The 27945-nt window shown below is 39.5% G+C and overlaps 3 protein-coding genes across 6 annotated transcripts; 1 reads left to right on the top strand and 2 right to left on the bottom strand.

Moving 5' to 3' along the window:
• Positions 1–695: 695 nt before the first annotated feature.
• Positions 696–8132, bottom strand: LOC148425712 (V-type proton ATPase subunit C 1-A-like). The gene is made up of 13 exons (XM_088409805.1): positions 7988–8132; positions 7518–7653; positions 6636–6703; positions 5703–5788; positions 5185–5279; positions 4939–5030; positions 4521–4619; positions 4373–4441; positions 4118–4210; positions 3827–3920; positions 2963–3060; positions 2685–2811; positions 696–1250 (listed from the first exon to the last, which is right to left on the bottom strand). Exons 2-13 carry the CDS (start codon positions 7647–7649, stop codon positions 1152–1154), a joined length of 1152 nt encoding a protein of 383 aa, XP_088265931.1. The 5' UTR covers positions 7650–7653; positions 7988–8132; the 3' UTR covers positions 696–1151.
• Positions 6975–27784, top strand: LOC148425710 (antizyme inhibitor 1-like). 4 transcript variants are annotated; one of them, XM_088409802.1, is made up of 13 exons: positions 6975–7110; positions 9734–9921; positions 22285–22406; positions 23592–23801; positions 23979–24152; positions 24560–24732; positions 25416–25550; positions 25687–25768; positions 25900–25974; positions 26136–26301; positions 26411–26526; positions 26666–26880; positions 26950–27784. In XM_088409802.1, the coding sequence occupies exons 4-13, from the start codon at positions 23700–23702 to the stop codon at positions 27062–27064; spliced, it is 1353 nt and encodes a 450-aa protein (XP_088265928.1). In that variant the 5' UTR covers positions 6975–7110; positions 9734–9921; positions 22285–22406; positions 23592–23699; the 3' UTR covers positions 27065–27784. The 4 variants fall into 4 exon arrangements, with proteins under 4 accessions (XP_088265928.1, XP_088265930.1, XP_088265927.1 ...); XM_088409804.1 differs by lacking the exon at positions 9734–9921 and having other exon boundaries at positions 7092–7110; XM_088409801.1 differs by lacking the exons at positions 6975–7110; positions 9734–9921 and adding an exon at positions 21327–21715.
• Positions 17258–21235, bottom strand: nvl (nuclear VCP like). The gene has a single exon (XM_088409800.1). It carries the CDS (start codon positions 21095–21097, stop codon positions 18590–18592), a length of 2508 nt encoding a protein of 835 aa, XP_088265926.1. The 5' UTR covers positions 21098–21235; the 3' UTR covers positions 17258–18589.
• Positions 27785–27945: the final 161 nt, after the last annotated feature.

Below are 27945 nucleotides of genomic sequence, written 5' to 3'. Positions count from 1 at the left end.
AACTACAGAAACGTTAGAATAAAGACACAAAAGAAAATTATGACTCTGCCATTGAATAGCATCTTTTGCAGGTAAATAAAGCTCTTTAAGGTGAAGCTGGCCAAATAGAGAAACTTGAGAACTAATCGCAAAGTGTCCCCCGCCTAGTGCCTGAACGCCCAATTGATATAAGTGTACTTCAAATGATGATACCAAATACTCTAGCTGATTGGTATACCTTTTATACTCTTTATGGAGGCAGGGGCAAATATATTGGCATTATGAGAGAGAAGTATGTGAACATATCAAAATTAGTGCACAGTGAGAGGGAGAGGGGAAGCTATTGCTCCTTTTGGTTTGTCCAATTAGATGCCGCAACAGCAAGATACTCACATGATCCGTTTGACAATGACGAAATAGTCACAGAAAGAAAAAAAAAAAGATCAATTTTATATTCTAAATTGTGTGACACTCTATTAAAGGTTTTGTTAAAACTAGCTTCTAAGAGCATGGAAATCATTCGTGCGGGGGGGACTTCACCCAGGGGGGCACATTGGCTAGGGCCCCTGTTTCAAGTATATTACAGATACAGCTAGTTGTGTACATTACAATGTAGTGAGCTCATTCTTTTCCAAATCATTAAATACTTTAGTTTGTCTCATTTTTATTAGTTTTTTCAATTGCTGTCTATATTAATTCACACAATTTGTAAGGGGTGGTCATCAATACACTTTTAATGGATGAATGATGTACATATATACGTCTCTTTTGCTAATTTTATATACAAGACACCAACATGTGTTTTTGTTACACACACAATCACACACCCAACTAATTTAACACAAAATCAAAAACCGGCATTAAAGAAGAAACGTGCTTCAATACTCACAAGAACAGGTGGAACAGAAATGCACAAGTATGAAGGTCCACTATGATTTTCCTAGGACGTAACATCAAAACAAATGTAAACAAGTCTTTGAAAGTCTTTTAAAAAAGTGACGGAAGATTGTCTGTATATATTTTATCCATGAGGAATAAACATGCAACACTGACATTCAAGTGTGGCAGTGAGGACTGACACAGAGAAGACGGGAGCAAATGGAATTTGTTCCACGGGAGGAAAAATATACAAATAAAAAAATCTTCGCCTTGAAGATAGAGTGGGCCAAGTCTTACACTTTGAACTCCAGAAGATTGCAGTCAATCTTGTAATAGACATAAGGATAATATTCTTGCTGACTCAGATTCAAACCTGGAATATCCATTGCCGACTGTGGGAGAAAAAAAATACAGTGATGTACACGGGAAACAATACACATTTGTGCAAATCATGCTGAAATATAGTATGACACTCTTCAAAGCATTGTAAAAATTTAAGAAAAAAAACGTGTGAGCATAAAATGTAAAGAAAACAGTGTTCATATTGCAACACTTGTGTGCTGATATATGCATTTAAGTGGCATGAACCGGTGAGATATGTTCTCGGTGTCTCAACTTATGAAAGTTTGCATATTGTCATAACTGGTCCACAGATGATGAAGTCAACAACTATCTACACAGCGCTCACGCACTTAGAGGGCAAGGACATGTATGTAAGAATGCTCTTCGTTGACTACAGCTCAGCATTTAACACAGGCATCCCTGACAAACTGATAAACTCCTTACACTTGATCTGGCACCCCGCCTCTGCAACTGGGTGCTGAACTTTCTCACTGGCAGACCCCAATCAGTCAGAGTCCACAACCGCACATCCAGCACCAGAACTGTAAGCACAGAGATACCCCAGGGCTGTGTGCTGAGCCCCTTGCATTACACACTCCTCACCTATGACTGTGTCGCCTCCCAAAACAACACTAGCATAATTAAGAAACGCAGATGACACTACAGTCATTGGGCTGATCACTGTTGGGATTGAGACAGCATATAAGAAAGAGGTGGCAGACCTTCTGGCCTAGTGGTGCAGCAACAATCTCCACCTCTACACTGACAACACCAAAGAACTGATCATAGACCCAAGGCGGCAGTTGGAGTCGCACAAACCACCACTATTCATCAATAGGACAGAGCTGGAGAGGGTGAAAGCTTTCAAATTCCCAACAGAGACTGTACTTTCTGCTCTGTACTTTCCTCTCCACCTCATCACAGTATGGCAACTGTACAGCACAAGACAGGCTCTCCAAAGTGTGATCAAAACCTCACAGCCCATCTGTGGAGCAACCTTCCCCTCAATGCAGGACATTTACCACACCAGGGTTCTGCGGAGGACACACAACCTCATCAGGGACAATACTCACCCACAACACAATCTGTTTGAACTGCTGCCATCCAACATATCTGTATACATATGGGGAAGATATTTTGCACTTCCTCTTATATATACAGTTTTTTTCCTCTCAATCTTCCACTCAATCGTAATATGCTTGGAATGTAAGTCTATTCATTTATTAGTGGTTCATTATTACTGCCCTTATTGCTCTATGTTTTTGTTTTTATTTGATTGCCTACCTTATTATTTGCTCGATTATGGAATGTACTCTGCTAGGGGAAGTGAACAAAATAAGAATTTCATTGTGTTGTATTACCATGCATATGAAAATAAAATTCTTGAATCTCGTGCGTTTTTATATTACTTTCTATGCAAGGTTCTTAGCAGATGTAAGCTACTGTATGTCTGATCGCAATTATAGAATATCCAAAGCACTTACATCTATGATTGCTGCTGCACTACTGTCCAAATGTTTGTATAGATCATTGAGCACCTCCCTCAGTTTCTTTGTAGTCTTTTTGTTTGGCTGGAGTAGCATGGCCTGGAAGTTCACTGGAAGCCCATATCTGAAGGAATACCACCACATTTCCAACAGTTATAGCCCGACATGACACGATAACACTTCTCTGATATCTGTTTGAATATCGGAATATGATGCAAAAGCTGCCAAGAGTATAGTGTCAAGACACTGTAGTGCAGTTTTCTCAAACGTTTTACCTTAGAACAGATTCCACAAAGACCCTCAGTGCTTTGATGTGGATCCAAGCAATGAAGGCTTCACTGAAGTTTACTTTCAGCCATCGAACAAGTGGTCCCTGTACCATGCAAGTGCAATTTAAGTAGAGAAATGCTATCTTCTTAAATCTGATAAGAACAGTTGTCAGTTGGGCACGCAAAGATGCCATTCACACATCTAGCCACACTTAAGGACAATTTATTCCCCAAATATAAGACACACTTTTTTTTTTCTTCCCAAAATGAAGGCCAAATGTATCGGTGCGTCCTATCAACGGTAACTTAAAAAAAAAAATCTCTCTCGACACCATTCAAGGAAGATTGATCTGTCAGCCACACAAGCAGAGTTTTGATGCACAGATGTGTGTTTTTATATCGGCCAAATTATTACTATGAATAATTACTGTACCGTAACAAGCTATCAATGTTACACTGGTGCTGCATTTACTGACTGCGGAAATCTGAAAAACAACTTAACCCACAACAAATGTAGAATTCACCGCTATGAACATGAGAAAATATCAGAAATTTAGGAAGATGAGATCTATTCTCTTTTGCTATAGTTTTTACATTCTTGTTACGTCTTAAACACAGTAACATAGAAAAGACCAGAATTTGACCCTAAACTTAAGGATGTGTCCGATACACAGTTGCATCCTATATTTGGGGAACTATAGTACATTTTCAGTGTACTTGTAGTTATGTGTCCTTCCTCTATAGGACTGAGTGGTAAATGTTTTTATGACCTAAGTAAACATTTTTCCATCACAATAAAATCAAGATCATAAAGATTACTGTTAATGCCAAGTATTAAAGTCATAATCCTATCTTTTTCTTAGCACTTACAAATTGCTTTTTTTTGTCTGTAGACAGCCGCGTCATCTCTTCTTTATCTGCCTTCATCTCCTCTTCATTGTACTGAAAATCTCTCACTGAGAACCTGAAAGCAGGATGTTAAGGTTGCATGAATGCACTGGATTTAGATTTGTCATTAATTGAGTGAACTTGAGCTGTTCAAAGTACTCATAAAAGGTGTTTTGGCAAAACTGACATTTTCATTTTCTTGACCTGGTTTTTCAGATAAATGCATCACGACCGCTTGCTGTGAGTTATCTAAACATAGTTTTCATGCCTTACTTGTTCTCTCTGGCTTTGTGTTTGAAGTCATCAATGGCTTTCCGAAACAGAGTCACGCTGAACAAGCCACTGTCATTGTCCTCAAACAACAGACTGGAATAAAACAGCGTTATCAAACAATAAAGAAGACAGTAAAGAAGTAAATATCTACTGTATCTATGAATTGTGAAATTATTTCCTGTGCAATAAAAAAGCAGTAAAAAAAAGGGATTGAATTAATACCCTCTCTGCAATGTCATGTATGTTATTGCTTACTTTGAGGACCGAGGCACCACCATCTCAGAAAGTGTTTCATATGTTTTCTGCCAGTCAGCATAAGATGTTCTGAAAATGTAACAAAGCAGGTCATCTTTTACCATATTTTATAAAGTCAATCTTGTGTTTGATAAAGATTAATACTCACTTAGGAACAACAGCCAGCAAGGTGATAAGGTACTCAGAGTCAAGAACAAAGTCTTCCTTCTTGACAATGTCAGCCAGGCTCCTGGTAAGCAAGCTCCCTCTAAGGACAGACAACACTAACACTGTATTACAACAACACAGCTTTCACCCAGTGAGGGAGGTTGGTGTAGACAAGGTGTCTCTGAATTGCATTGTAGATTCGTGCATAATATTTTGCAAAAAAATTTAGCTCAATTTTCTTATCAGCCAAGTACAATGGTTCCAGTTTTTTTGTTTTTTTTTAGTAATTACAGTCACTAACCACTGTAGTACTGCTAACAACGAAATATACTGCCCCCTGCTGGTTAGCTCATTTGCAATTGGCGGTGAATATCCCATCATTATTCATATTAATAGCATTTCTTAGAAAGCTCACTAACGCATTTTTCCTTTCAAGATTTTGTAGGTTTCCTTTCAGGTTGTTATAAGCAGATGCTCGAGTCTTCAAGTCGTTGTCAATCTGGGTGACTTGCTGTAAAAGAAGAATCAATATGTTCATAAAAAACAACAGTCCATACCATGAATTGACCAAGGTAACAAGAATAACAAGAATTATTGAAATTGAGAAAAAAATGTGTACGTGTAAACTTGCTAATCATATCATATTTCACTATAAACCTTCCTACCTTTGAGATGATTTCAGATATGTTTTTAAGTGATTGCTTGATAGGGTACTTGGCCATGTCCCATTGAAATCGTGTGATGTAGGTGACAAGATCAACTGTGAAAAAAAGTTTACAAAGATAGAAAAAGATGTTAGATAGCAATTGTTATACAGTAAATGAGTTACAATAGGCAGTCTTGTCAGAAGTCTTGAAGTCTTGTCAGGCTCTCTCTTTTTCAGCTGCGATTAACTGCTGCAGCAGACAAGGATTTACGTATGATACATAATGAGAGCTGCCCACTGGAGGTGTCCGTTAAGACAGATGACAAGGGGGAAGGGGGGGGGGGGGGGGGGGGGGGGTTGACAGATTTTGATGACTTAAAAAAAACTTGACTTTTAAAATTGCAATATATTGTCAATCAGGTTATCAACCCATGCCTAGTAAGAAGCAATGTTACCCTCCGTGTTATTAGATATTCACACTGACAAATTACAATCATGTTTGTTTTTACGACTAGAACTGAATTACAACATATGTACCTCCATTGGCCAGCAAGTTCTCCTGCACTTTGTCTCGAGTGTCTTCCAACACGTCTGCCATGTACTGGGCCACTTTCTTCACTACACTGTGAACAGTTGAAAGTCTTCAAAATATGTTGTGCCAACACAAATAACATGCACAACGCTCCATATACAGAATTAAATCATTCTGAAAACATGACTGATATGTCATCCTCAAAATCTTGCACTTAAATAAATGTGCACATACGTTAAAAAGGTTTCTCATACTCGTGCTGAGACAAAGCCCTAACAGTTTTATTTACTGTATAATAAGGGAGGCAGTTGGAGTTCAAGGTTCACTGTTCAATTCAATGCCAATCTTGCTTTTGTTGTGACAATGGTATAAACAGCAAAATATTAATTTTCCATTCAAGAATGAGGAACTTCAATGAGGAACTGGAATAAAGGCAGCCTTAAATCAAATCAAAACCAAGATGTTAGTTTTGCCTTACACGTTCTTGGCAATATCCATAGAGGAAGCACAGTGGTGCTAAAATGGTAAACATTGCCTGGGAGACTTTGCTGTCAAACTTTCCAAAGGACTACAAAGGACATACAAGCATACTTCAAACATACAAACATAAGTCACTTGCTATAAATATGACTAATGAAAGAGCTGCTAGTGTGCCACCACACTGCAAACTGCCAGTTTTGCCAGGAGAGCATGTATTGCTAGCCTCAGCACCATGTGAAATTCCTCACCGTTACAAGAGAAGAGAAAGGATTAAACCAGAACTATCTACGAGTTGGGTATGTTTGTGTTAAATAATAGACCCCCCCCCCATTAGACTTCGTGTAATAACATTTTATCTGACTTTAGTATATATATATATATATATATATATATATATATATATATATATATATATATATATATATATATACACACACACACACACTTACATAACTTACCTTTCAACAAAAGAATCTAATTTGGCCAATTCATCAGACAGGCCAACTAAGACATCAAGCGTCCCCACCTATTTGTGGACACACAGGCAAATTACAAAACATTTAGTTTTAATTATTAAGACAATAGGTTCACTTTGACATCAAGTTAGGCAGGCTGTTTAAACAGTGGCTTCTGGGGTCCAGTCAGCTTCCAGTGATGACTAGGGGCCCCTGTGTACTTAGGTTGGCGCCTCGTTGTCCGGTGCCACTCATGCATTAATAAAAGTTCCAGGAGCACATTGCAGCACCGTGTGGCATCAAGGTCAATGGGGTTACTTCACCTTAAGCACAGACAGAAGCAAACCAGACGAGCTGAGCTGCTCTATAGTAGATGAAAACTTCACCAAATAAACAGTTCAACATGCAAACAAAGGATCTGTTTAAAGGCTGCTTCCCCTACACAGAGGCACCTTACTCTTGACAGCGAATTCATTAGGTGAGTGCATTTTATGTATTATTCTTAAATGTAAAAAATACAAATATTTTATTTTAAAGAATGTTTTATAAAGAAGGAAAAAAAATTACCAATTGTGACAATATCTCCCAAATCAGAAGGGTCAATTCAGTGAAAGCACAATCTTAAGTATAGTATTAAAAACGGAATTTTTTCAAGAACAGTTTTAATTAATTTCTGTCAGTTTAATATATGTGCTTTGCTATATTTTATGTGATATAACCCCTCGCCTGGACCTCATTACGCATTAACTGGACCTACTGTTGTGGCTGGTAAGTGTAAAAGCTGAGCCCATACGTCTGATTTCATTGCAGATGAATCAAGAAAGATGTCAAGTAATTAAAAAAAAAAAAAAAAACATCCAGAGAAGGAGTTGGTTTCACACTAACCTTGAGATCCGGAATGCTGAATTTGTGGTTGCTAGAAAGATTGTTGTTGCGTGTGGTAGCCGTCATCATTTTGTCCCATGTTTGCTGGCAGGTCTTCTCTCCCGGAGCAGAGATTAACCAAAACTCAGTCATGATGCTAGCAGCCAAATATGAGAGAAAAGAGGTGTCCGGTATTTTTATTGAATTACCAGATTAAAAAAAAAAAAAAAATGTTGAACAGAATTTTTATTCAGCCCCAAACACAATTCCTCCAGAATTCCTAATAGACTGCAAAAAAAGTGTGTACATTCAGTAAACTAAAATCTCACTGGACGATAAAGATACGTTATAATTGAGTAAATCCACGAGAGAATTTAAGAGAGATTAGGCCCGATTGGCCAGCCTAGCTTTCTGGGGGGGAAATGGTGGAAGAGGTCTTGTTAGTAGTTAGTCTTGTAAATCGACAGGAGTATTGTAAACGCTTTACTCACCAGTTTATTTACACGTGGTCACTACGAGACAAAATAACTTTTGGATTGTATTATAGAACGTTGACTCTCATTGTTCCTAGCCATTCAACCACTCCTCGTGAGCTTTCTTGACAGCAGCATCAGTCAGCTGACCATTCAGCCACAGGAAGGGGAAGTTCTCGCCCGCATCCAAATACAAAACTCAGTAGCGCCAATTACTGGATAGTTGGTGTCAGTGCAAAGCCTATATGGCAAACTTTAAATATATCTCTTCGTTGGTCTTTCTTCTTTGTACACCAGAGCTCCGTAATCCACTATATGCATAAAATTACGGATAAAAAAAACATTATTTTTCTATTATGAGGAGCGAATCAAAGTATTGATCGAAGTAATTTACTGCACCATTTACATCAAGTTCAAACTATTTTAAGCTCGGAATGTGTTTAATTTAATGTGGTTATAAAGCCACAAAAATGTACCAACATCAAAAAAGAAAAATCAAGCAAAACTGTTGAATATTTGCCCCCCCCCAACACACACACACACACACACACACACACACACACACACACACACACACACATGCTAACTAAATTCCTTGTAATAGAAGAAACAATGAAGCCTCCACCCAAGACTTCAGGGCCAGTCAACATTCCAAGTGGATTATTAATGCAGCAGAAAAATAAACATCGCTCCTGGAAGCCATGTCAGCAGCATTTGAGTTTTTAGAGATTCTAAATTTGGAAAATTCGCCTCAGGCTTCCTGACTTTGGGTGTCTCCAGTAAAGACTAGAAGGAAAACGCCCCCAATGGGACATGTTTATAGTTCAGTAGGTCTGGGGTTCATTGTTTGGGACACAATGCTTGGTCTGCCTTGGAGCCAACCTTTTACATCAAACAGCAGGGTGAGTTTGCCCATGGCTGGCTTAATTCCAGTCTCCCGACTCACACAATCTGAAAAGTAGCAGAAATGTAAGATTCTACTGACAAGATTGTCTGGATCTTCTCAGTAAAAAACAGATAAAACTCCTGTTTGAGTATTACATACAAATGGATGAACACGTGTCTGGAAGTCTAGTGTCTGTGCATCATGCTCATCAAATCAGCCTACGATGAGTCAGAAAGGGTTTTGTTTTGTTTTTTTGGCGAATCCAATTTTTTTGTGAGGTAATTCAAATTTCCAAATAATTGTGCCCACTATGTGAACTGTATGCAAAATATAAACAGCCCAAAACTCTCCTGTGTGAGGATACTGTGATGTAATGCACAGTGACCATACTTCATGCAAGTGTTTAAGGAAGTAACACAATGGATGGCTGGATTGAGTACCTGGTGATGTTGAAATTTCATATACCAGAGCCAGACGATTTTCAATCTGTTAATTTTAAAGAGGAAATCAAGGATGAGAAAGGTGAGGTTTTTCGCCTTGTCTGCTGTTATATTTTTTCCACCCAGCTTCTGCCTTTTTGAGCCTAGAATTGTGACATTTGTCGCTTTTTTTCTACATGCGGTTTGAATTAAAGCAACCTGTCCATTCAGACTGAAGTCACAAATCAAATGATAGCATATGGATCAGTTCCAGGTCCACATACCCAATGGCTTGGGTCACATTTGAAAAATTTGTATTTGTGTCATTCAAACTACCTTTAAAAGATCACATACAGATCTGAACATAGCCTTACTTAGGTCAAAATCATTACCACCAATTAGCGTTTTGCATATGGACCTGGCCTTCCTCTGGTGGTCATTTTTGTGCTGTCTTTTTAGAAATTCCTGATTCTTAGGCCTGGGGGGACGAAGTCGCTGGCTGCTCACCTGCAGATGATTAGACATCAGTCGACTATTAAAGTGCAGCTGAAAAGAGAGGACATCGTCGGATTAATCTTGCTACCTTGACTTTGATGCCTCGACATTCGTTACGTTTTCTCGCTGGGCCTTTCTGTTTGTAATATCTAGTAAGTATCTTATGCTAGTTTTATGCTTGTGTTCCTTTGTTACTTTGTATACCTTGTATGCAACGGCATTTTCTCGTTAAGACTCCATCATTCTTAGTTTCTGTTTTTTTGTATACCTTCTACTGTTTACGTTAACCTTTTGTCAGGGGTGTTTTTAGTTGATACTTTGTACTCCTATATCCATTTTGGTTGGTTCTTTAAAATATCGTTTTTTGTTTGGTTTTTTTTGCATTTAAATAATTTATGCGTACACCCTTTGTTATTTCATTTTAATTATACTCTTTGTGTTCAGTCTGCTTTGGGGTCCTGTTAAATAATTACCAGTACGCACCATAACATAATAATGTGACAATTTTGGACCCTCAGACTCTGACCGATTATGCTCTGCTGTCTCCACTATAGGACAATTAGTCAGCATCAGTCCTCTGTACAAACATATGGAAACCACTACCATGCTAAAGACTAATTTTGATGACTAACAGCCCATACAGATCATGTGTGTATACAGGTTGTCCAGAGAGCACAAATTCCAACTTCGGCTGAAGCAGGACATGATTCCGCTTCGCTTCCGTTTCCTAATGCTGTGGGAACGCACCAACCAGTCATATTACACCCACCGCATTATGCGGGAAAGCCTGGGTTATGCAAGCAATTCATTCATCAGATTTTGGATTTTGATCAACAGCCATTCATTTACGCTAGTGACCAAGTCCGAGTAGCATTTATAATGAGCTTGCTCACAGATAAGACAGCTGATTGGGCCAGGGCAGTGAATAGCGCTAATCTCGTGATTAATTCATCACTTCGGACTTTCCTCGCCAGAGATGAAGAATGTATTCGACCATTCATTGCAAGGAAAAGAAGCTGGCAACAAATTATTGGGCCTGAGACATGGCAAATTATCTGTAGAAAAGCTTTATTACGTTCCACATCCTTGCAGCACAGAACGGTTACCATGATAAACTAGCCACCCGAGACTAGACCTCAAACCTCTAAAGAAGTTGGTCATTCGACTTGACAACAGACCGACCAAGGAACAATGCAACTATCCTATTCAGTCCCTGTTAAACCTATGTTGCTAGAAGGTGGTCATCTGACTCCAGTGGAGCAAGACAGGAGAATGAAGCTGTGCCTGTACTGTATTCTTCCGGGTCAGATAATTGACAACTGTAAGAAATGACCATCAGCGAGCGACTCCCAGCCTATTATTCCAGGGCCGTCTTCAAACAATCCCATCCCGTATTTGCATTAGATCATCTAAGCAGGTATATGACCTAGTCAGATACCCTCCGCCAGTGGTCACCTAATCGGATGGGTCTGCTATTGCTTCGACTACCTGGCGTCCATCGCAAAAACGTCTTTTTATTTGTAATGGCCACGTATTGCGGTAGGGCTTCCTTGGCTAAGGCTAAACAATTCAAACATTAACTGGGGAAGGCCGTGCTTAGTCTGGAACCTCACCTAGGATCTGTTTGTCATGGGTGACCCTACCATAGGCATAAAGCCCCCAACAACCTAGCTCATAGGATCACTGGAACACGCAAACCCCTCCATCACGATAACGGCTCACGGAGGAGACTGCAGGGATTAACCAGTATGTGCTGGAGGTACTATGTCTCTCGGCTGGCCTGGCAATTCTCCTGGAGGAACTGGACAAAGTGGCCGGGGAGAGGGAAGTCTGGGCTTCCTTGCTCAAGCTGCTGCCCTCGTAACCAGACCCCAGAATACAGCGGTCAAAGATGGATGGATGGATGGATGGATGGATGGATGGATGGATGGATGGATGGATGGATGGATGGATGGATGGATGGATGAATGGATGGACCTTGCTTTAACAATATGATACTTTTCATCATGCTCAATGCCTTCGGGTGGCGGTGTTACCAGGGGCCATCACTTGTTCACAAAGTAATTGAGAGACCAATTTGAACAGAGTTCCTTGAAAGGATCATGACTTGCATGACAGCTTAAGTAAGCAAAGCACTGTCTCTTCCCCTGCGTCGTCCGTACAATTGTGCTATTGACATATTTCCTGGTTTGCCCTTACCTAGGGCTAGGATGCACCAGGTTGAGCAGGAAGCCCTCAGGCAATATGTTTCTTAGTTCATCGCATCAGGTTTAATTCAACCCTCATTCTCACAAATAGGGGCAGGTTCTTTTTTTATTGACAAAATTATTCAATGATACGTCCATGCATAGATTACCGAGGATTAAATGATATATTGTAACTGTCAAAAACAAAAACCCATTACCACTCATAGGCATTGTCTTCTCTTCTTTGCACATGGCCAGCGATTTCACAAAGCTGGATCATTTGGTTAGAATTAGCCAAGGTGATGAGTGAAAAACGGTGTTGAAGAACATTCTCATTAATGGCATGTTTCATGATATAATCATAGAGTATTTAGTTTACCTAGCTGGCATACTTATCTTTTTCAGGCATCCACAAACAACATTCAACATATCCGCTTAGTTTTACATCTTCTTGAAAGTTGACTGTTCACGAAAGCTAAGAAGTGTGACTTCTATATCTCTTTGGTCCAGTCACTGGGGTTCATAGTGGAGAAGAGCCAATCATGAGCTGATTACAGCTGTGATTGAGTGGTCAACTCCTACATTCAGGAAGAGACTGCAGCATTCCCTGGGGTTTGTTTACTTCTACTGGAGGTTTATTTCAATTTCAACCTAATTTAGGCATTTGATCTTGACACAGTAACGAAAATTAACGAGAATTTAAAAGAAAACACACAGGGAAGACTGTAGAAACAGGTAGAGGTTCAAAACGCCACCATGCATACATTCCTAAGCATTTTGCTTTCCTAAATGCTTGCAAATGGGACATATTGGGTTGCAAATTTTACGCTAGGAACCTGTAGGACCATTGACATCCAAATATTTAGAGTATGTTTACCAGTGCACCCATTTTCATTCACCTAACCCCGACCTTTACTTTGTTGTAAAGGTTGACTCATCCGATTCAAGAGTGGGGGTAGTCCTGTCCCAGCGCTCCCCAGGCAACAGGGAAACTTCACCCATTAGTTCTGCAAAGAGCAATTACGATGTTGGAAGTAGGGAGTAGCTGGCAATTGTTCTCACACAGCAGGAGTGGAGCCATTTACTGGAGGGCACCAGAACTCTATTCCAAGTTTTCAGGGACTATAAGAACCACTCTTACCCCTGTTCTGCGCAGACACTGAATTCAAGACAAGTGTGGTGGGCTGTGTTACTAACACATTTGAACTTTTCCATAACTCACTGACGAGGTTCCAAATAATGTCAAGCCACGGTTTTTGACTCACAGCTGAGTAAACAGCCTATTATTGTGCTGGAGAGCCGGATGATTAGGAGTCTTCTGTGGGAGGTGGAGGAGAAGGTTGCCAAGGTGGCAAAGAAGGAACAGGTCCCTGAGGAATGCCCGGGAAACATGCTACTTGTCCCTGGAGACCTGTGTTCGGAACAGGCAATGAGTTCATGGATCAGAGATGGCTTGTCATCTTGGGATCAATCGCACATGCATCCTCGTAAACCAGAGGTTCTGGTGGCCAGGTATGCTCAATGATATCAAGCCTTTCATCGCTGCCTGTTCTGTCTGTGCTGGTGGATAGTAGTCTCATCAGGTCAGGCAGGTCTGTTGCGCCCATTCGCCCGTCCGTGCCATGATCTCATATAGCGCTGGACTTCATAATTGGGCTGCCTATGTCCCAGGGTTAATCTGTGGTCTTGACAGCGGTGGACAAGTTCTCAAAGACGACCCACTTCGTAGCTCTTCTGAGATGGCAGTTTCGAGGGACAGTGGCAAAGTTGTTGGTGCGGCAAGTGTTCCAATTCCACGGCATTCCTTCAGATCTGGCTAACTTTTCGCTGTGTGTGTCACCAGAACCTGGGCATCCTATCGTGGGTGGAGTATGCTCACACCTCCATTGTCGCCTCTGCCTCGGGTAGGTCCTCTTTTGCCCTAGCTAATACTGCCGAATGCAATCCTCTGCTGTGGAGCTGACCTATCACCCGAGCTGGAAGGTTTGGCCATACACTTGAGACCTGCATTTGGCGGGATCATCCAGGAGGATGGGTCCTAAATTCATACGTCCAGTCTGGATCAGTCTGTCATTCGGGACTTCCACTCTCACCATCTAAACCGTCAGGAGGTGTTCATTAAAGGGGATTACTGTTACGTGTATGATCCTGGGCTCCCACTGGTTGTCGATTTTGTGCTATCCTTTTCAAACTTCATGATTCTTTGGCCTGGGGGACAGAATCTGTGGCTGCACACCCGCAGACAATTATTTATCAGTCAAATATTTTAGTGCAGCCAAAATGAGGAAGACGTCTGATTGTTTTTACTCGTCTTTGATTCTTCCGCGTTCATTATATTTTCTCGCTTTGCCTTTCTGTTTTCGTAGTCTCGAGTAAGTACCTTGTGCTAGTTGTGTGCTTGTTTCTTTGTTACCTTATATTTCTTGTATTCAATTTCGTCTTCCTATTGAGATTCCATCCTCCTTAGTTTCTGGTATACTATATACACAATCCTCTTCATATTGACCTTTTGTCAGTAGCGTTTTTTGTTGGTACTTTGAAATTGTGTATTTTCTATTCATTTTGTTTGGCACTTTGAGTGATCTTTTTTGTTTAGCATTTTAAGTATCAGTGTGTGATTCCCTTGTCATTAAATATTGCTTATCCGGCACACTCTTTCTCTTTGTATTCAGTCTGCTTTGGGGTCCTCTTAATAATTACCAGAGGTCTGTAACACTTACAAATTGTCAGCTCTTAGTGTGCATAAAGGAAATACTGACTCAAAGTTTTGACTTGAATATATATAGTGAAACGTGAGATTTTGGTCATGCACATACATTTGAGCTGCTTGTTCCATACTGTACACATTGATAACAATGCACATTGAGTGAAATACTGATACATAGATTCTGTCTGAGCAAATGTATGTCCATGCACTCCAAAAATGCTATACAGTACTGTAAAACATCTGTTGCTGTCTTGCTTCATGTTCTTAAAACGTACATAGGCATTCATCATTTGTCTGTAGATGAATGGTAAATGTTATCAAATTTATGAAGTTACAAATAAGTCACTATCATTATCTTGACAGAGGAAATAGAGGTGAACCCTTCTTATTTAGATTGTGTCATTGTTGATCTGTCAGCCTTTTGTGTATTTCCCCACCATTTTGATAAAATTGTTTTTTTTTAAACGGCATGTACAGGAAATAGCCTAATGATAAAGCTAATCCTTTTATATGGAACGATGCATAAAAAACTGCTGCAGACATCATGGCAGCCAAGTGGTCATGTGTCTGCCTTTGTTGAGATTTTGGGTTCATGTCTCAACTCAGGCATTCTTTTCTTGTCTGTGTTTTCGCCATGCTTGTATGGGCTCTTTACCAGGCTACTATGGCCTCCTACGACATTTTAAAAAAAAGGCTCAAAAACTCTCATTGCACATTCTCTGTGTGGCCTCACGTTACCTCTTGTCAAAGTGAGCTGGGGTAGGTTCCAGTTCAGCTCTATTGGGAGCAAACACCACAGAGAATGGTGGAACAGTTGCTAAATGTTGCACTTTGTAAAAGATGAACACCGTAGGAGGTAAAAAACAGACCCTAATTACAAAAAAGGACTAATTTCTATCTAAATCTTTTAATACATTAGATGAAAAACAAAAAATAAATGATCTGATTCCATTTCCTCCCTAGTTAAAAAAATGCCTATTTTGTCTGTTCAGTTACTTTTTTAAAGATAAAATAATTGACTCTCAAGGAAAGCTCTTGGATACATTCCCTTGGAATATTTGTCATGCACATGCAGTCAGTGTCTTTATGCAGTCCTGTTTAATATTCAGATGATTCAAAAGTTTGTTTGGGTTCCTTTTACCTAGCAACAACTCTGCTGAGTGACTTCAGGACACTATATTCTGTTATGTAATACCAAACAATATATAATAGACTAACACGTTTTAGCTTGTTAGTCACGTCAATACCATGAATTAATTAAGTTAACTCTCCATAGTACAGACTAGTCACAGATGAGATTGTTATGTTTTAGGGTAGGGATGTCAAATGTTAATTTACAATATAATTACAGTTAATTACTACAATGTAATTACTATTTGTGGGGGACTATGACCAGGCTACAGTGCAAAGCAAAAATGTACAATTAATTACCACTAATTGTTTTTATATACTGTACCACGATTTTACCATTCCATCCCACTTTTTCCTCCATATGGCCCGAGCAAAAATTATTTTGAAACACCTACTTTAGGGTAACTATCATAGAGGTTTTATCTGAATTGAATTGATTCCCTATTGTGTTTGGGTTATTCCAATCAATATAAACAAGGCTGAGGTAATGTATTTGGATCACAGCTCATGTATTTGGAATACAGCTCCTGAAAAAGGGTCATTCCTGCTGCATAGTGCAGCCACTGAGTTTCCCCCCCAAAGTGGGTGGTAGCCATGGCTTACATACCCGGGGGTTGGGATGGCTATTATGATCCAAACAATGGAAATTAAACATTGTGCATAACCGGAAACAGTTTTAGATGCTATGTGTGATTGGACATACTGTACCTATAGTCGTATTTAGAATGAGAGAAACACAAAACACGGAACAGCTTTTGTACTGCAGTCCAAGAAAAATGTGTTAACTCTTCAACCTTTAAAGATGTCCTGGAAAAGATTATTCACGTGACAGAGGCTAGTATTGTTAACAATATAAAAAGGACATTTCACCTTAAAATTGAATAATACATAGGAGTAATGAGGGAATGTGAAAACTGCATTGACATAAAGTACGTTTTTCTCAAATTAAAAAGACCACACTTTTTTTTTTTTTTGCAATTTCATAAAATCTTTAATCTGAAATTGGGAGGTGTTGAGGATGAGTCTCCAATTGTATTTATTTTTTAAGTAGAATATATATCTTACATTTATTTAAATTGAACTGGATCCAGATGATTTTATTGTGTATATCTGACAATAAATTAAATTCAGTACAACATATGTGTGGGCATAGTGCATATAATCAGAACAGGTAAGAAACAAGACATCTGCAGGGCTTTTGTCAGAGTTGTTTGAAGGGGCCAGCAACTTCAATTTGACCTTTTTTTTTTTTTTTTTTTTTTTTTTTAGACCTATTACAGGAATATTGGTGCCAGTTATGGTCAGATCAATCAACTGTCACTTAAAATGAAATACCTAGTCTAATACATAGTCTATACCATGAGCATATCAGATTTGCACTTCGATACACAAGGTAATCTGTGTTTCATATTGAATTTCAAAATTGTCACTACATACGATATTGAATTGAAAATGTGCAAACCATAAAGTTTCAAATTCTTTAATACCGCACCTAGCCTGAAAGGCATGCATATAATGTTGGTGCATTTGTGCTCGTGTGTGAGTGAATGCCTCCGAACAGCTTGGGAGAGAGATTTCTGTCATGTTCAACAAGCGGTTAAACTTTCCTTGGCATCCTCCTCTTGAGGAGGGATATATGCAAATACACAATAGTGCTCCTTGAAAAAAAAAGAAAAAAAAAACTGTCTCAGACCTTTGCATGTTCAGACATCAGTAACTCAAATGAGATACGACAGAAGAAAAGTAACCTGATTTTAAATTTGGCAAAAGAGAAAAATATTTACATACCTAAATACATGTGCTTGCATGCTTGGTGGATTCATTCTCTAAATTCATTATGAGTCCTTGAAAACAGTCAACACCAGTTTTTTGGACATAATTTTATCTTCATCCATAAGACATGGGAAAAACACAGAAGACTTAACTAAGGTAATTAAAAAGTTTACAAGTGTACATTATCTGTTTTCCAAGATGGCAATTCTTGTTGCTAATGGATTCATTTTCATTAAAAAAAAAATTCTGAAACATGATCGCAAGTATTTTCAGTTATACAAAAAATGTTAACAATGTGAATGTCAAAAACACTGAGGATGTTTTACAGGAATAGACCATAAACTTCATGGTCTCTTAAAGGTGGCTGTAGTGGAATGACACTTAAACATAATCAGCAATCATAATCAAGTTCATAAATGTATCATTCTGAGTTTGCATTTTACAAGCAGATATTTTAAAAAAAATCATGAGTAAGTATCAGAGGTTATGTGGGTTGATATTTATTGTGTTGATTACATACACATTAATATAAACACAATTCCAAATAATTGTTATGGACCAAATCTAAAGCTGACATTCACATTGTTTACAAATTCCCACCAAGGTTGATAGAAATAGCATACATACAGCTGACAGGTAGAATTTACATGTCATCACTCAATGTTATCATCATCAGGCTCAAAATGATGTACAGCATTTTTCTTTATAAATGCCAAATATACAGTCTTATGCGGATAAACATTGTGTACCGTCAATGTAAGTATTCGTAGATATGGAACACATGACAGCCAACAACTATTAATATCATCAACATTCAATGTTGTGGCGAAATGTTTCAGCTACTATTTATTTATCTATTCATTTATGTGTTCATTTATTGCTGATCAAAAACTGTTGCGTTTCCATTTCATTGAAAAAGAGGAATCCTTTACAAAGGTGAATCTTGCATTACATAATCATAGTTGTAGAGTCAGCTGAGTTGGAAACTTTTAGTTGCAATCCTTTTTTTTCTTGGTCTTCAATTTATACTGTCAGAGACACTTTGAGCTGCTCATACATCAGCTGGTCCTTTTTTGACACAGATGGCCTTACCTTCCTGAAAGCATCTTCCACATTCTTTTTGCTCACTTTGATATCAGTGACCGGTCCAGAGGAGAATGTGTGACACTGAGACTTCAGGTAGGCCTTCAGAGCATTGACTGATGCTTCTCTCACTAACGCAGTCAGGTCAGCACCAGTGAAGCAGTCACAGCGCTCATCATAAGCAATCTCTTCCAGACTGACACCTTGCTCCAGCTGAGGTTTGGTTCCATTTTTTGTAATGGTAAGCAGAATTGCATAGCGGTCAGCTGCAGGTGGCATTCCCACAAACAATGTTTTGTCTAGACGACCTGGTCTCAGTATGGCAGGATCAATTATATCCGGTCTGTTGGTTGCAGCCATGAGAAAGACTTGTCTCCGAGTTTCCAAGCCATCCATTTCTGTTAGCAACTGATTAACAACACGTACGCTTGCTCCTGAATCATGGCCTGAACGTCGAGGACATAAAGCATCAATCTCATCAAAGAAGATGACACAAGGGGCAGAATTGCGGCCCCTTTGAAAAACTTGTCTAACAGCCCGTTCACTTTCGCCCACATACATGTTGAGAAGCTCTGGACCTTTGACAGATATGAAGTTGAGGCCTGACTCGTTGGCCACTGCCTTAGCAAGAAGGGTTTTTCCACAGCCAGGAGGACCAGCCAGAAGCACTCCTGATGGAGCACTCAATCCAAGAGCCTTGAAATGTTCAGGAGAACGTACTGGAGCCAATATGGCCATTGTAAGTTCTTCCCTTATTTCATGAAGGGCTCCAACATCGTCCCAGGTGACATCAGGTACAGTGGCAAAGCCCTCCCTCTTGGCTGAAGGCTGAACGTTGGAAAGAGATGCCTCAAAGTCAGACATGATGATAGAAAGGCTGGTCAGCTCGTGCTCTGGTAGAGTATTAGTGTTCTTGAGCAATTGTAGAAGGTACTGCAGGTCAGCCGGCAGATGATCAAGACTCGCGTCATCCTGAGATACTGGATTAACATCCACTGTGTCTGAGGTTGTGTTCTTTTGAGGTGGTGTTGGACTTTTACTTTCACAACTATCGCTTGTCACAGCCTCAGTCCCAGGTTTGCTCTTCTCTGCTCCTTTTGCTCCCAACAGAACCCTGTTAACAGCATTCATGGCAGCTTCACGGCAAAGTGCCATGAGATCCGCGCCCACATACCCGGGGGTGAGACGTGCCAGTTTGCCATAGTCAAAATCTTCAGGCATCTTCAGTTTACGGGACAAAGTCTTCAAAATCCTGAGACGAGATTGTTCATCCGGGATTCCGAGACATATCTCTCTGTCAAAGCGTCCAGCTCTACGCAAGGCAGGGTCAAGGGAGTCTGGCCTGTTGGTTGCACCAATGACCAGGACTTGCGTTGCAGGCGTAAGAATGTTCAAGTCATCCATGCATGTGAGAAGCTGGGCGACAATTCTCCTCTCCATGTCTTTAGAGGCCATTTCTCTCTTTGGTGTAATAGCATCTATCTCATCAATGAATAGAATACATGGAGCAGAGCTCACAGCGAGGTCAAACAGCTCCCTGAGCTTCTGTTCTGACTCTCCAGATACTCCAGACACTAGTTCTGGAGAAGAAACCTTCAGCAAGGGCAGGTCCAGCTCCCCTGCCACAGCTTGTGCTAACAGGGTCTTTCCACAACCAGGAGGTCCATGGAGGAGAAAGCCTCGAGGAGGAACCATACCCAAATGCTGGTAAATCTCTGGGTGCCGCATGTGGATGAGCAGTTTACACACTTCTGTCAGTGTCTGTTCATTACCACCAACATCTTCGAATTTCAAAGTGGGATACTGCAGCTTAATTGATTTTGATTTTGTCAAAGGATTTTCTTTCTTGCTTGTAGTCAGGTTCTCTGCATTTTCACCGAGCGTCTTTTTTCTTTTTACTGACTTTTTGCTAGGCTCTAACATGGAAATGTCTTTATTTACTGTATCAATGGCCTCGTCTTCACTTAGCTCGATTAATATGTTGGTCTTTCTGGAACCTTTGCCTCGATCAATGAACCACCCACCTGTGGACACTTGACTTGCGTCAGGTAGTTCTCCAATAGTCGAGTAGGTGCTGGAATCAGATGTTCCTTTCCGATAAAGAGATGTAAGAGAGCAGTTCATGTGGCTGGTACTGGTATTCTCCAGAATGTCTTCTGAACTGCTGGAGCTGTCGTCACTAGATTCATTGTGGCTGTGCTTGGCTCGCTTGATCAAATGAGCATTTTCCAGCTCATTCATCTCAGATTCCATTTTTATTGCTTGGTATACTTTTTCCACTTGAATCCGGAACGCCCTCTTATTTCTTCTACCATACTCCATTCTGTACTGTTTTTGAAGTTCAAGTGCAATGGAGGACAGATCCACATCGTTATTGCTGGAAGCCAAATACAGTTCCAATCTCTGTCTGAGCCGACCATCTAAGCAGCCACCACCTCGGTTCTTCATGTTTTTTGTTGTTTTTTTTAACAGAACATTTTTTAAAATCCGACTCTTGATGAATGCTTTTCAAGTCGTTGAGAAAAAAAACCCACGAGACTCTACAAACTGCTGCAACTCTTCTTCGTCGTCTGATTCTTCTTCGTTGCCTTCTTCTTCGTGGTTGTTGTCATCTCCTCCGCCCACTCCTACTACTTCTTCTTCGCCGTCGTCTTCTTCTTCGTCTCCTTCCTCGATCAGACGATTTTTTTTTTTGACATAATTTCTTTTTGCGATTCTTCAACAAATTCTTTGTGGAAATAACAGTAAACAAAAACAAAGCATACCAGGCATTCCAGATAAACATTTCAGCATCATAGAGTTGTTAGTGGTGTTTGTTTTATAACCGGATGTGAAAGACCGCCGTAGCGTGACGCTGTGCACCAACTCTTCCGCTACGATTGAGGTTCTCTGGTCGCTGTTAATGTTTTGTTTGCGCTGACAAAATCTGGCCGCGTTACAATAATCTTAGTCGATCACAGCGTCTATGGCAGTATTTATTTTCTCCTTTAGTAATCCCGCCACTTGTTAAAAATTCCGCCCAAAAGGAAAAAGCGTTCTGTCCCCTCGTTTGGGTTTCCAACGAACGTAAGTAGCTGTGCAATGTCGACTGCTAGCTTCTTAGCATTCGTTTGAATGAACCTGCTGATAAATGTCATCGTGCTTTAATGGTAACGTCAAAACAGCTGATAAAATGCAACATAATGGCAAAGTAAAATTCCAATTTGAATGTGGTAATTGTGCTGTATGCAATTTGGAATCGGGTCGCTAAATTGCTCATGCTAATCATTTGTCCAAATTTAATCGATGGTATTTCAACGTTTGTGAAAAAGATTGTTTCATCCTGGTCGCGTCATTGTGACCGTTAATTTATTAGCTGTATGTTACAGCCCATTTAAAGCTAATACCGCCAGTCCCAACTTAGCGATTGACACAATTTTCCCACTAAAAAATAATTAAAAATAAGAGCCGACCTATTGCTTTAACTCCGGTATCTATAACTAAGCGTTATCTCGCAACGTTGGACTGCTAATTATTTGTTGTTTCATGAGTCACATAGAGAACATGGATTATGTGTATTCAGGTACATTTTTGCCTTTCTGCCATGAAATGTTATCCTGCCAATGATTAATCCTTTCTCATCTATGTAACTGCAGGTCTATAATAACTATCCGGAGGATCTAGGGGCGGCTCTGTACCGGGAACAATTTGACTTCAACGCAGAGCCACCTTGGGATCCTAGCTGATAGTGGAAGAGTTTGCCCAAGGACTCATCCATGTAAGTTGTTAGACTGCAGAACAGACTTAATCTTATTTCTGTTGGAAAATATCTCGTACCAAATAAGTGTTTGATAATTCATAAGAAATACCTCACAGATCAGTAACCGCTGCATTTTGGATTTATCTAGAAAAAGCATGTAAGCCATGTGGCTAGTGCTGGGAATTACGGCTTGAAAGCCTATTGCTATCTATATATTCTGATGCAGCAAAGGCGTGTTGCGATATATTGGACAATGTTTGTAAAATCAAATAAAAAAAAAATTAAACATTTTAATAGAGAAATTCTAATATGACATTCTTTTTCAAAAGCAGCATATTTTTGGCATCCCTGAGCACACATGAGACACTTTTAAAAAATAGTTGCAGTGTCCACGTTTTTTTTTTCTTTTTAAATTTCATGCATGCCCTTGACTGAATGAAATATGATAGTAAATAAATTATGAAATGGAGAGTTTTGTTTACTTTGTTGGTCAGCTCCCAGACTTTTGCAGCCTTGCGATCATACTCCATTAAAATATTTGAAAACAAGTTTGTTACCATGCCAAGTAGCACTTTTTTTCATTCTAATTTTTTGGTCTGCCTTGCTAGACCCTACTTTAGATGTGCTTGTTGTGGCTGGGTGCTGACGCCGTATGTATGTTATCGAATTGGGCATTCATTGCTGAAACATACATGCACTGTATGTTTGCAATGAAAACATGCAGCAATTCTTTCCATGATACTGTGACGGTCTTTCTCTTTTTTAGGCCAAAGTGTTTCCAGGTAGACAGTGTTGCTTTCTTTTTACTAAACTTAATTTCTGGTCAGCTACTTGTTAATTAAACCATAAGCAAAACATGCCAGATCTGTGACGTCACTTGCGTTGGCGAGGAACAAAAAAGACAAAACCCAAGAAGAAATAGTAATAATTTGGTGAGGCGAGGCCTCTCAAAATTGATACACAATTTATTGTAAACTGAACGTTGTACTGCAATACATATCTGGTTTTGCTAAATATTGCAATATATAAATATATTGATATTATTGCCCACCTCTACATGTGGCCATAACATTTTTCCCCCGTAAAATATGCGGCCTGCTCAATGCCACTAAAACCTGGAATGTATGGAGAAAACTGAAGGGGTTAACCACCACAAAGATCCACAATAGAAATGTCTCATCATGCTTTATTCTTGTCTTCCAGTTTGTTGCATAAGCCTAGGATCCAGGGGCTCAAGAGATAGAGCGTGCAACATCACTTTGGACTAGCCATATTTTTTATGCCTGCTGGACACAGAACACGGTTGAGAGGATGAAAGGAATCTCAGACGAACCACATTTTTCAGTGGTTCTTCTGGAAGGCGGCACATCTCTCTGTGATGTGATTGACAATCACATTTATGAACAAACTTTGGTAAATTATTCATATTTGACAAATCATGTTAATTGTGAGGATAAGCGGCTGTAGAAAATGGATGTATATTTTGAGATTGCATATGTGCCTGGAGTTTTGGCTGACTTTTAACATAAATATTGTTTATTTGATTCTAAATACCTTTTCATAACTCATAAATTAACTTTTCTTCCCCAGGCTGAGAAAAAAGCATTCTTTGTTGCTGACCTAGGAGTTATATTGAGACAGCTTGTTCGCTGGCGAACACACATGACACAAATTCGTCCCTTCTATCCTGTTAGATGCAACAGCAGCCAAGGTGTTCTTGAAGTACTGGCTGCTCTTGGCACTGGATTCATATGTAGGAACAAGGTAGTTGGCACCAGAACATTTATGTATACAACATGTTAAATCATTGTATTGTTCCAAAATTCATTTGACACCTTAATATGTAATCTCTTACAGTGCCCTTAGACCAGCACCTATGTCATGTTTTGGCTGATTGAATTTTTCCACGTCAATACGATTATTCCATGTTTGTTTGTTTTATTTAATATTAATTATTGAAACAATCTGAAATAAGGAAAACACGTACTCTCTTTGATGCAATGGTAATGGTTGAACAAACATGCAAAGGCTTTGGGGGGTACATCTCTGCTTGATGCAAGTGCATGACTATTTATTATTCATGGCATGAATGATATCTCTTGTAGAATGAACACTGTTGTGGTTGTTTAGATGGATTTGAGCTTAAAGAAACATCACTGTTTATGTTTTAGTTTGAACTTGAGCTGGTGCAGAGCCATGGAATTTCTTCAGAAGACATAATCTACAGTGGAGGTTGTAAACAGGTTTCTCAAATCAAGTATGCTGCAAAGAATGGCATTGACCTCCTGGTGTGCGATAATGAGGTAGAGCTGCGTAAGATAGCACGCTCACACCCAAATGCCAAGTAAGTATGATGCAAGGAGTGATAGGAATGCGCAGTATATCCCTTTAGTCCGTACATTCAATCCCAGATAGAGTACTTACATCTGTACAATACGTGAACTCAAATTAATCAATGATTTATTTAAAAATGGTATTATATTTGCTAAGAAAATAATGTCAATGAATTATTCAAATAAATCATTCCAAAATATTTCATGACTAAGTCAACCCAAAAATATTATTCACCATCATATGGTCAATATAGCTCCATGAGTCCAACCATAGCATATGTATTAATTTTGCAATTGCAGAATAAGAAACACCAATACTGAGTTTGGTTGATTTTCTGTGTTTTCAAGCTGATCCGTGATAGGTCGTTACCTGAGCAAATGGTAAAATGGTCGCCCCATAAGGTGGATAAAACTGGTTGTTGCTGCTTAATTCATGTTCTACAAACACATTATACTGTATATATAATATTGATCGAGTGCTACGTTTAGACTTGTGGGGGCACATAGAACATTTTTGAAAAAATGAATTTATCTGTAGAATTAGGACTTAAAATTTTTGCTCTATATATGTAACATAAATAGTCAAGTTACTGGCAAAACATTGTTTATGCAGCACTTCATTGACCATTAAATTAAAGTTACACTTGATTTGAATAGAAGACATTACAAAGTTTTTTTTGTATACTTTGTATAGGCTGCTCCTTCAGTTGTTAACGAAAGCATCAAAGCAGGACACTGACTTCAGCATGACATTTGGCTGTTCCCTCAAAGACTGTCGACATCTGCTAGAGTGTGCAAAGGAGCTGGGTGTGCAAGTGGTGGGAGTCAGGTGAGTTCTCATCAGAATTGTGCTATATTTACAACATACAATCAGATTGTCATTATCATGTATTTGCACGCAATAACTTATATCCCACGCGAATGAGACCATTTAACTATTTTAATTAACCACCTCTTTTCTTCAGAATCCTAATTTCACACGACTGCAAGGATGACAATGTGTACACTCATACTATCTCTGATGCTCGCTGTGTTTTTGATATGGCGGTGAGTAAAATCATTTTTGCATTAAAGTGAAAAAAGTTCAAAAATCCACATAAAAAATCTTAAGTTTGTACAGAAAAATGTGCACCTTGTCTAAGCCTTGATGTACTTATAAGTCAGTTCGTATGTTGTAGGAGGAAATTGGTTTCAAAATGGAAATCTTGGACATTGGTGGTGGCTTTGGTGGCTCAGAAGCCCAGCTGGAACTGGTTAGTACACGTCTTCGTTCTTTTTTTGTACTACAAATGGAGAACATAACCAAACTAAAAGTACAATAACAAATAACCTAGAAAAATAACTGCAGTCCTCTGGGCGAAGACTTAATACCATTGAAATATTAGGTAATGTATCATCATTTTTTTTTTTGTAGATCAGTCATGCAGTCATGTCTGTGGTGGACCAATACTTCCCCCCTCTAAGTGGAGTTAGCATCATTGCGGAGCCAGGCAGCTACTTAGTGTCCTCTGCTTTAACCCTGGCCGTCAACATCATCTCTAAAGAGGAGGTGTTGCGTGACTGCCTCGATCAAGCACACGGTCAGTGGCTTTTTGTACTAGCTGCAAAGGGAGGAATATAAACTGAAAGTTTCATGCAATGTCATATTAAAGTATCCATAATGTTTTGTGGAATCTTCCCATTGTGCAGGTGATGCATATGCAAGTGTTGAGCCGAAATTCCAGTACTTCATGAATGAGGGCGTTTATGGATCATTTGCCTGTAAACTCAATGAAATGAAGATCGCTTCGCCCACTGTTCAGATGGTGAGAATTTTTCAGCATCGGTGTCACAATGTAGCCACGTAATTCATTCAGCTCTGTCACTTATATAAAGAATGTTATTGAGGCCGAGCAGGTTTTTAAAAAAGCACATTCAGAAATGTTGTCTTTTGTGTGCTGGCAGAATGCTTGTGCTAAAGGTCCAATGTTCAGCAGCAGCCTGTGGGGTCCGTCTGGTGATGACCTAGACTTGGTGATTGAGCACTGTCTGCTGCCCGAGCTCAACGTCGGAGATTGGCTCATTTTCAGCCACGCTGGAGCCTACTCTGTTGGCCAGCCGCTTTGCACCTCTGATTCACCCACACCACCTGTATTCTACGTCGTTTCCTCAAGGGACTGGTAAGGACTTCATTAGTGTATCAACAAGTCTTTCCTATGTGTGAGTGATTTGTGTTCATCCTCCACCAGGTATGAGATGCAAGATTCGGGTGTCAACCAAGAGGCAACTCTAAAGAACTTCTCATTGGTCCCCTATTACTTTAACGCCTGCCCGCCAGATGTGGCATTCTCCATCCCCGCTTAGTTGTCACCAGACCGCCATTGGTTTCTATAACTCATCCGTGTTACAGGCTGTATTTTTTTGAAGAGAAGTAGCTCATTATGTAACAAAATGGATGACTCCTTGACGATAGAATGCCGTTTACACTAATAGTAATTTTAAAATGTAATTTAAAGTCATTGTCTTTATTACCAGTTCTGTAGGATGTGTACCTCTTGAGCGCTGTATTTAAACTGTTTTCAAAATCCTGTATGTAATTGGTTGTATAGAATATTTTATGTAAAGATAACATGCTCCCATTGCATTTAGAAGCAGTGTTTTGCTGTTGAAAGTTTGTACATGACAGTGGATTCCCATGTGCTTCATGAAGTCATTTAGAGTAATCAGTATAGTGCGCAGTTTGCATAAACGCTTGTGCTGGCCTGATGGGAAAAGCAATATCGAGGTATTAGGTCTGTGCTTTTCTGCCTCCCAGACGACTGAAGTATGTCATGTCACAGAAAGCAGGTTTCGTAGACAAGCATGTATTGCAGATGGAGCAAAAGTAAGTGGGTGGCTGAATCTGCAAATAGGGTTTAGGTTCTTTATGGTTAAAAAATCCTCACTGATTTCGTTGTTTGTTTTCATTGCCTCATTGTTAAATATTTAAGATTTCATGTCTAATTGTAGTGCATATTGTCTCCTTGTTTGAACAATGTTTGTAGTTGTAACTCCTTGTTAAAATCAATAAAACAGTGAAATCAACCAGTCGCCTGAAAAACTAGCTCAGCATCACAGTTAACCGCATGGACACATTGATAAGGGAATCAACAGTATCCATTTTCTAACATTTGTTGCTCTCGGGATTACAGATGAACTGAGTAGATTGTGGATAAAGGATGCACACCTGGTTTGGTCTGGATACA

This window comes from Hippichthys cyanospilos, chromosome 3, assembly GCF_059441005.1.
Source record: "Hippichthys cyanospilos isolate Australia breed blue-spotted pipefish chromosome 3, RoL_Hcya_1.0, whole genome shotgun sequence".
NCBI lineage: Eukaryota > Metazoa > Chordata > Actinopteri > Syngnathiformes > Syngnathidae > Hippichthys > Hippichthys cyanospilos.
The sequence above is the reverse complement of the archived record's forward strand: the minus strand, read 5'-3'. Positions and strand labels throughout refer to the sequence as shown.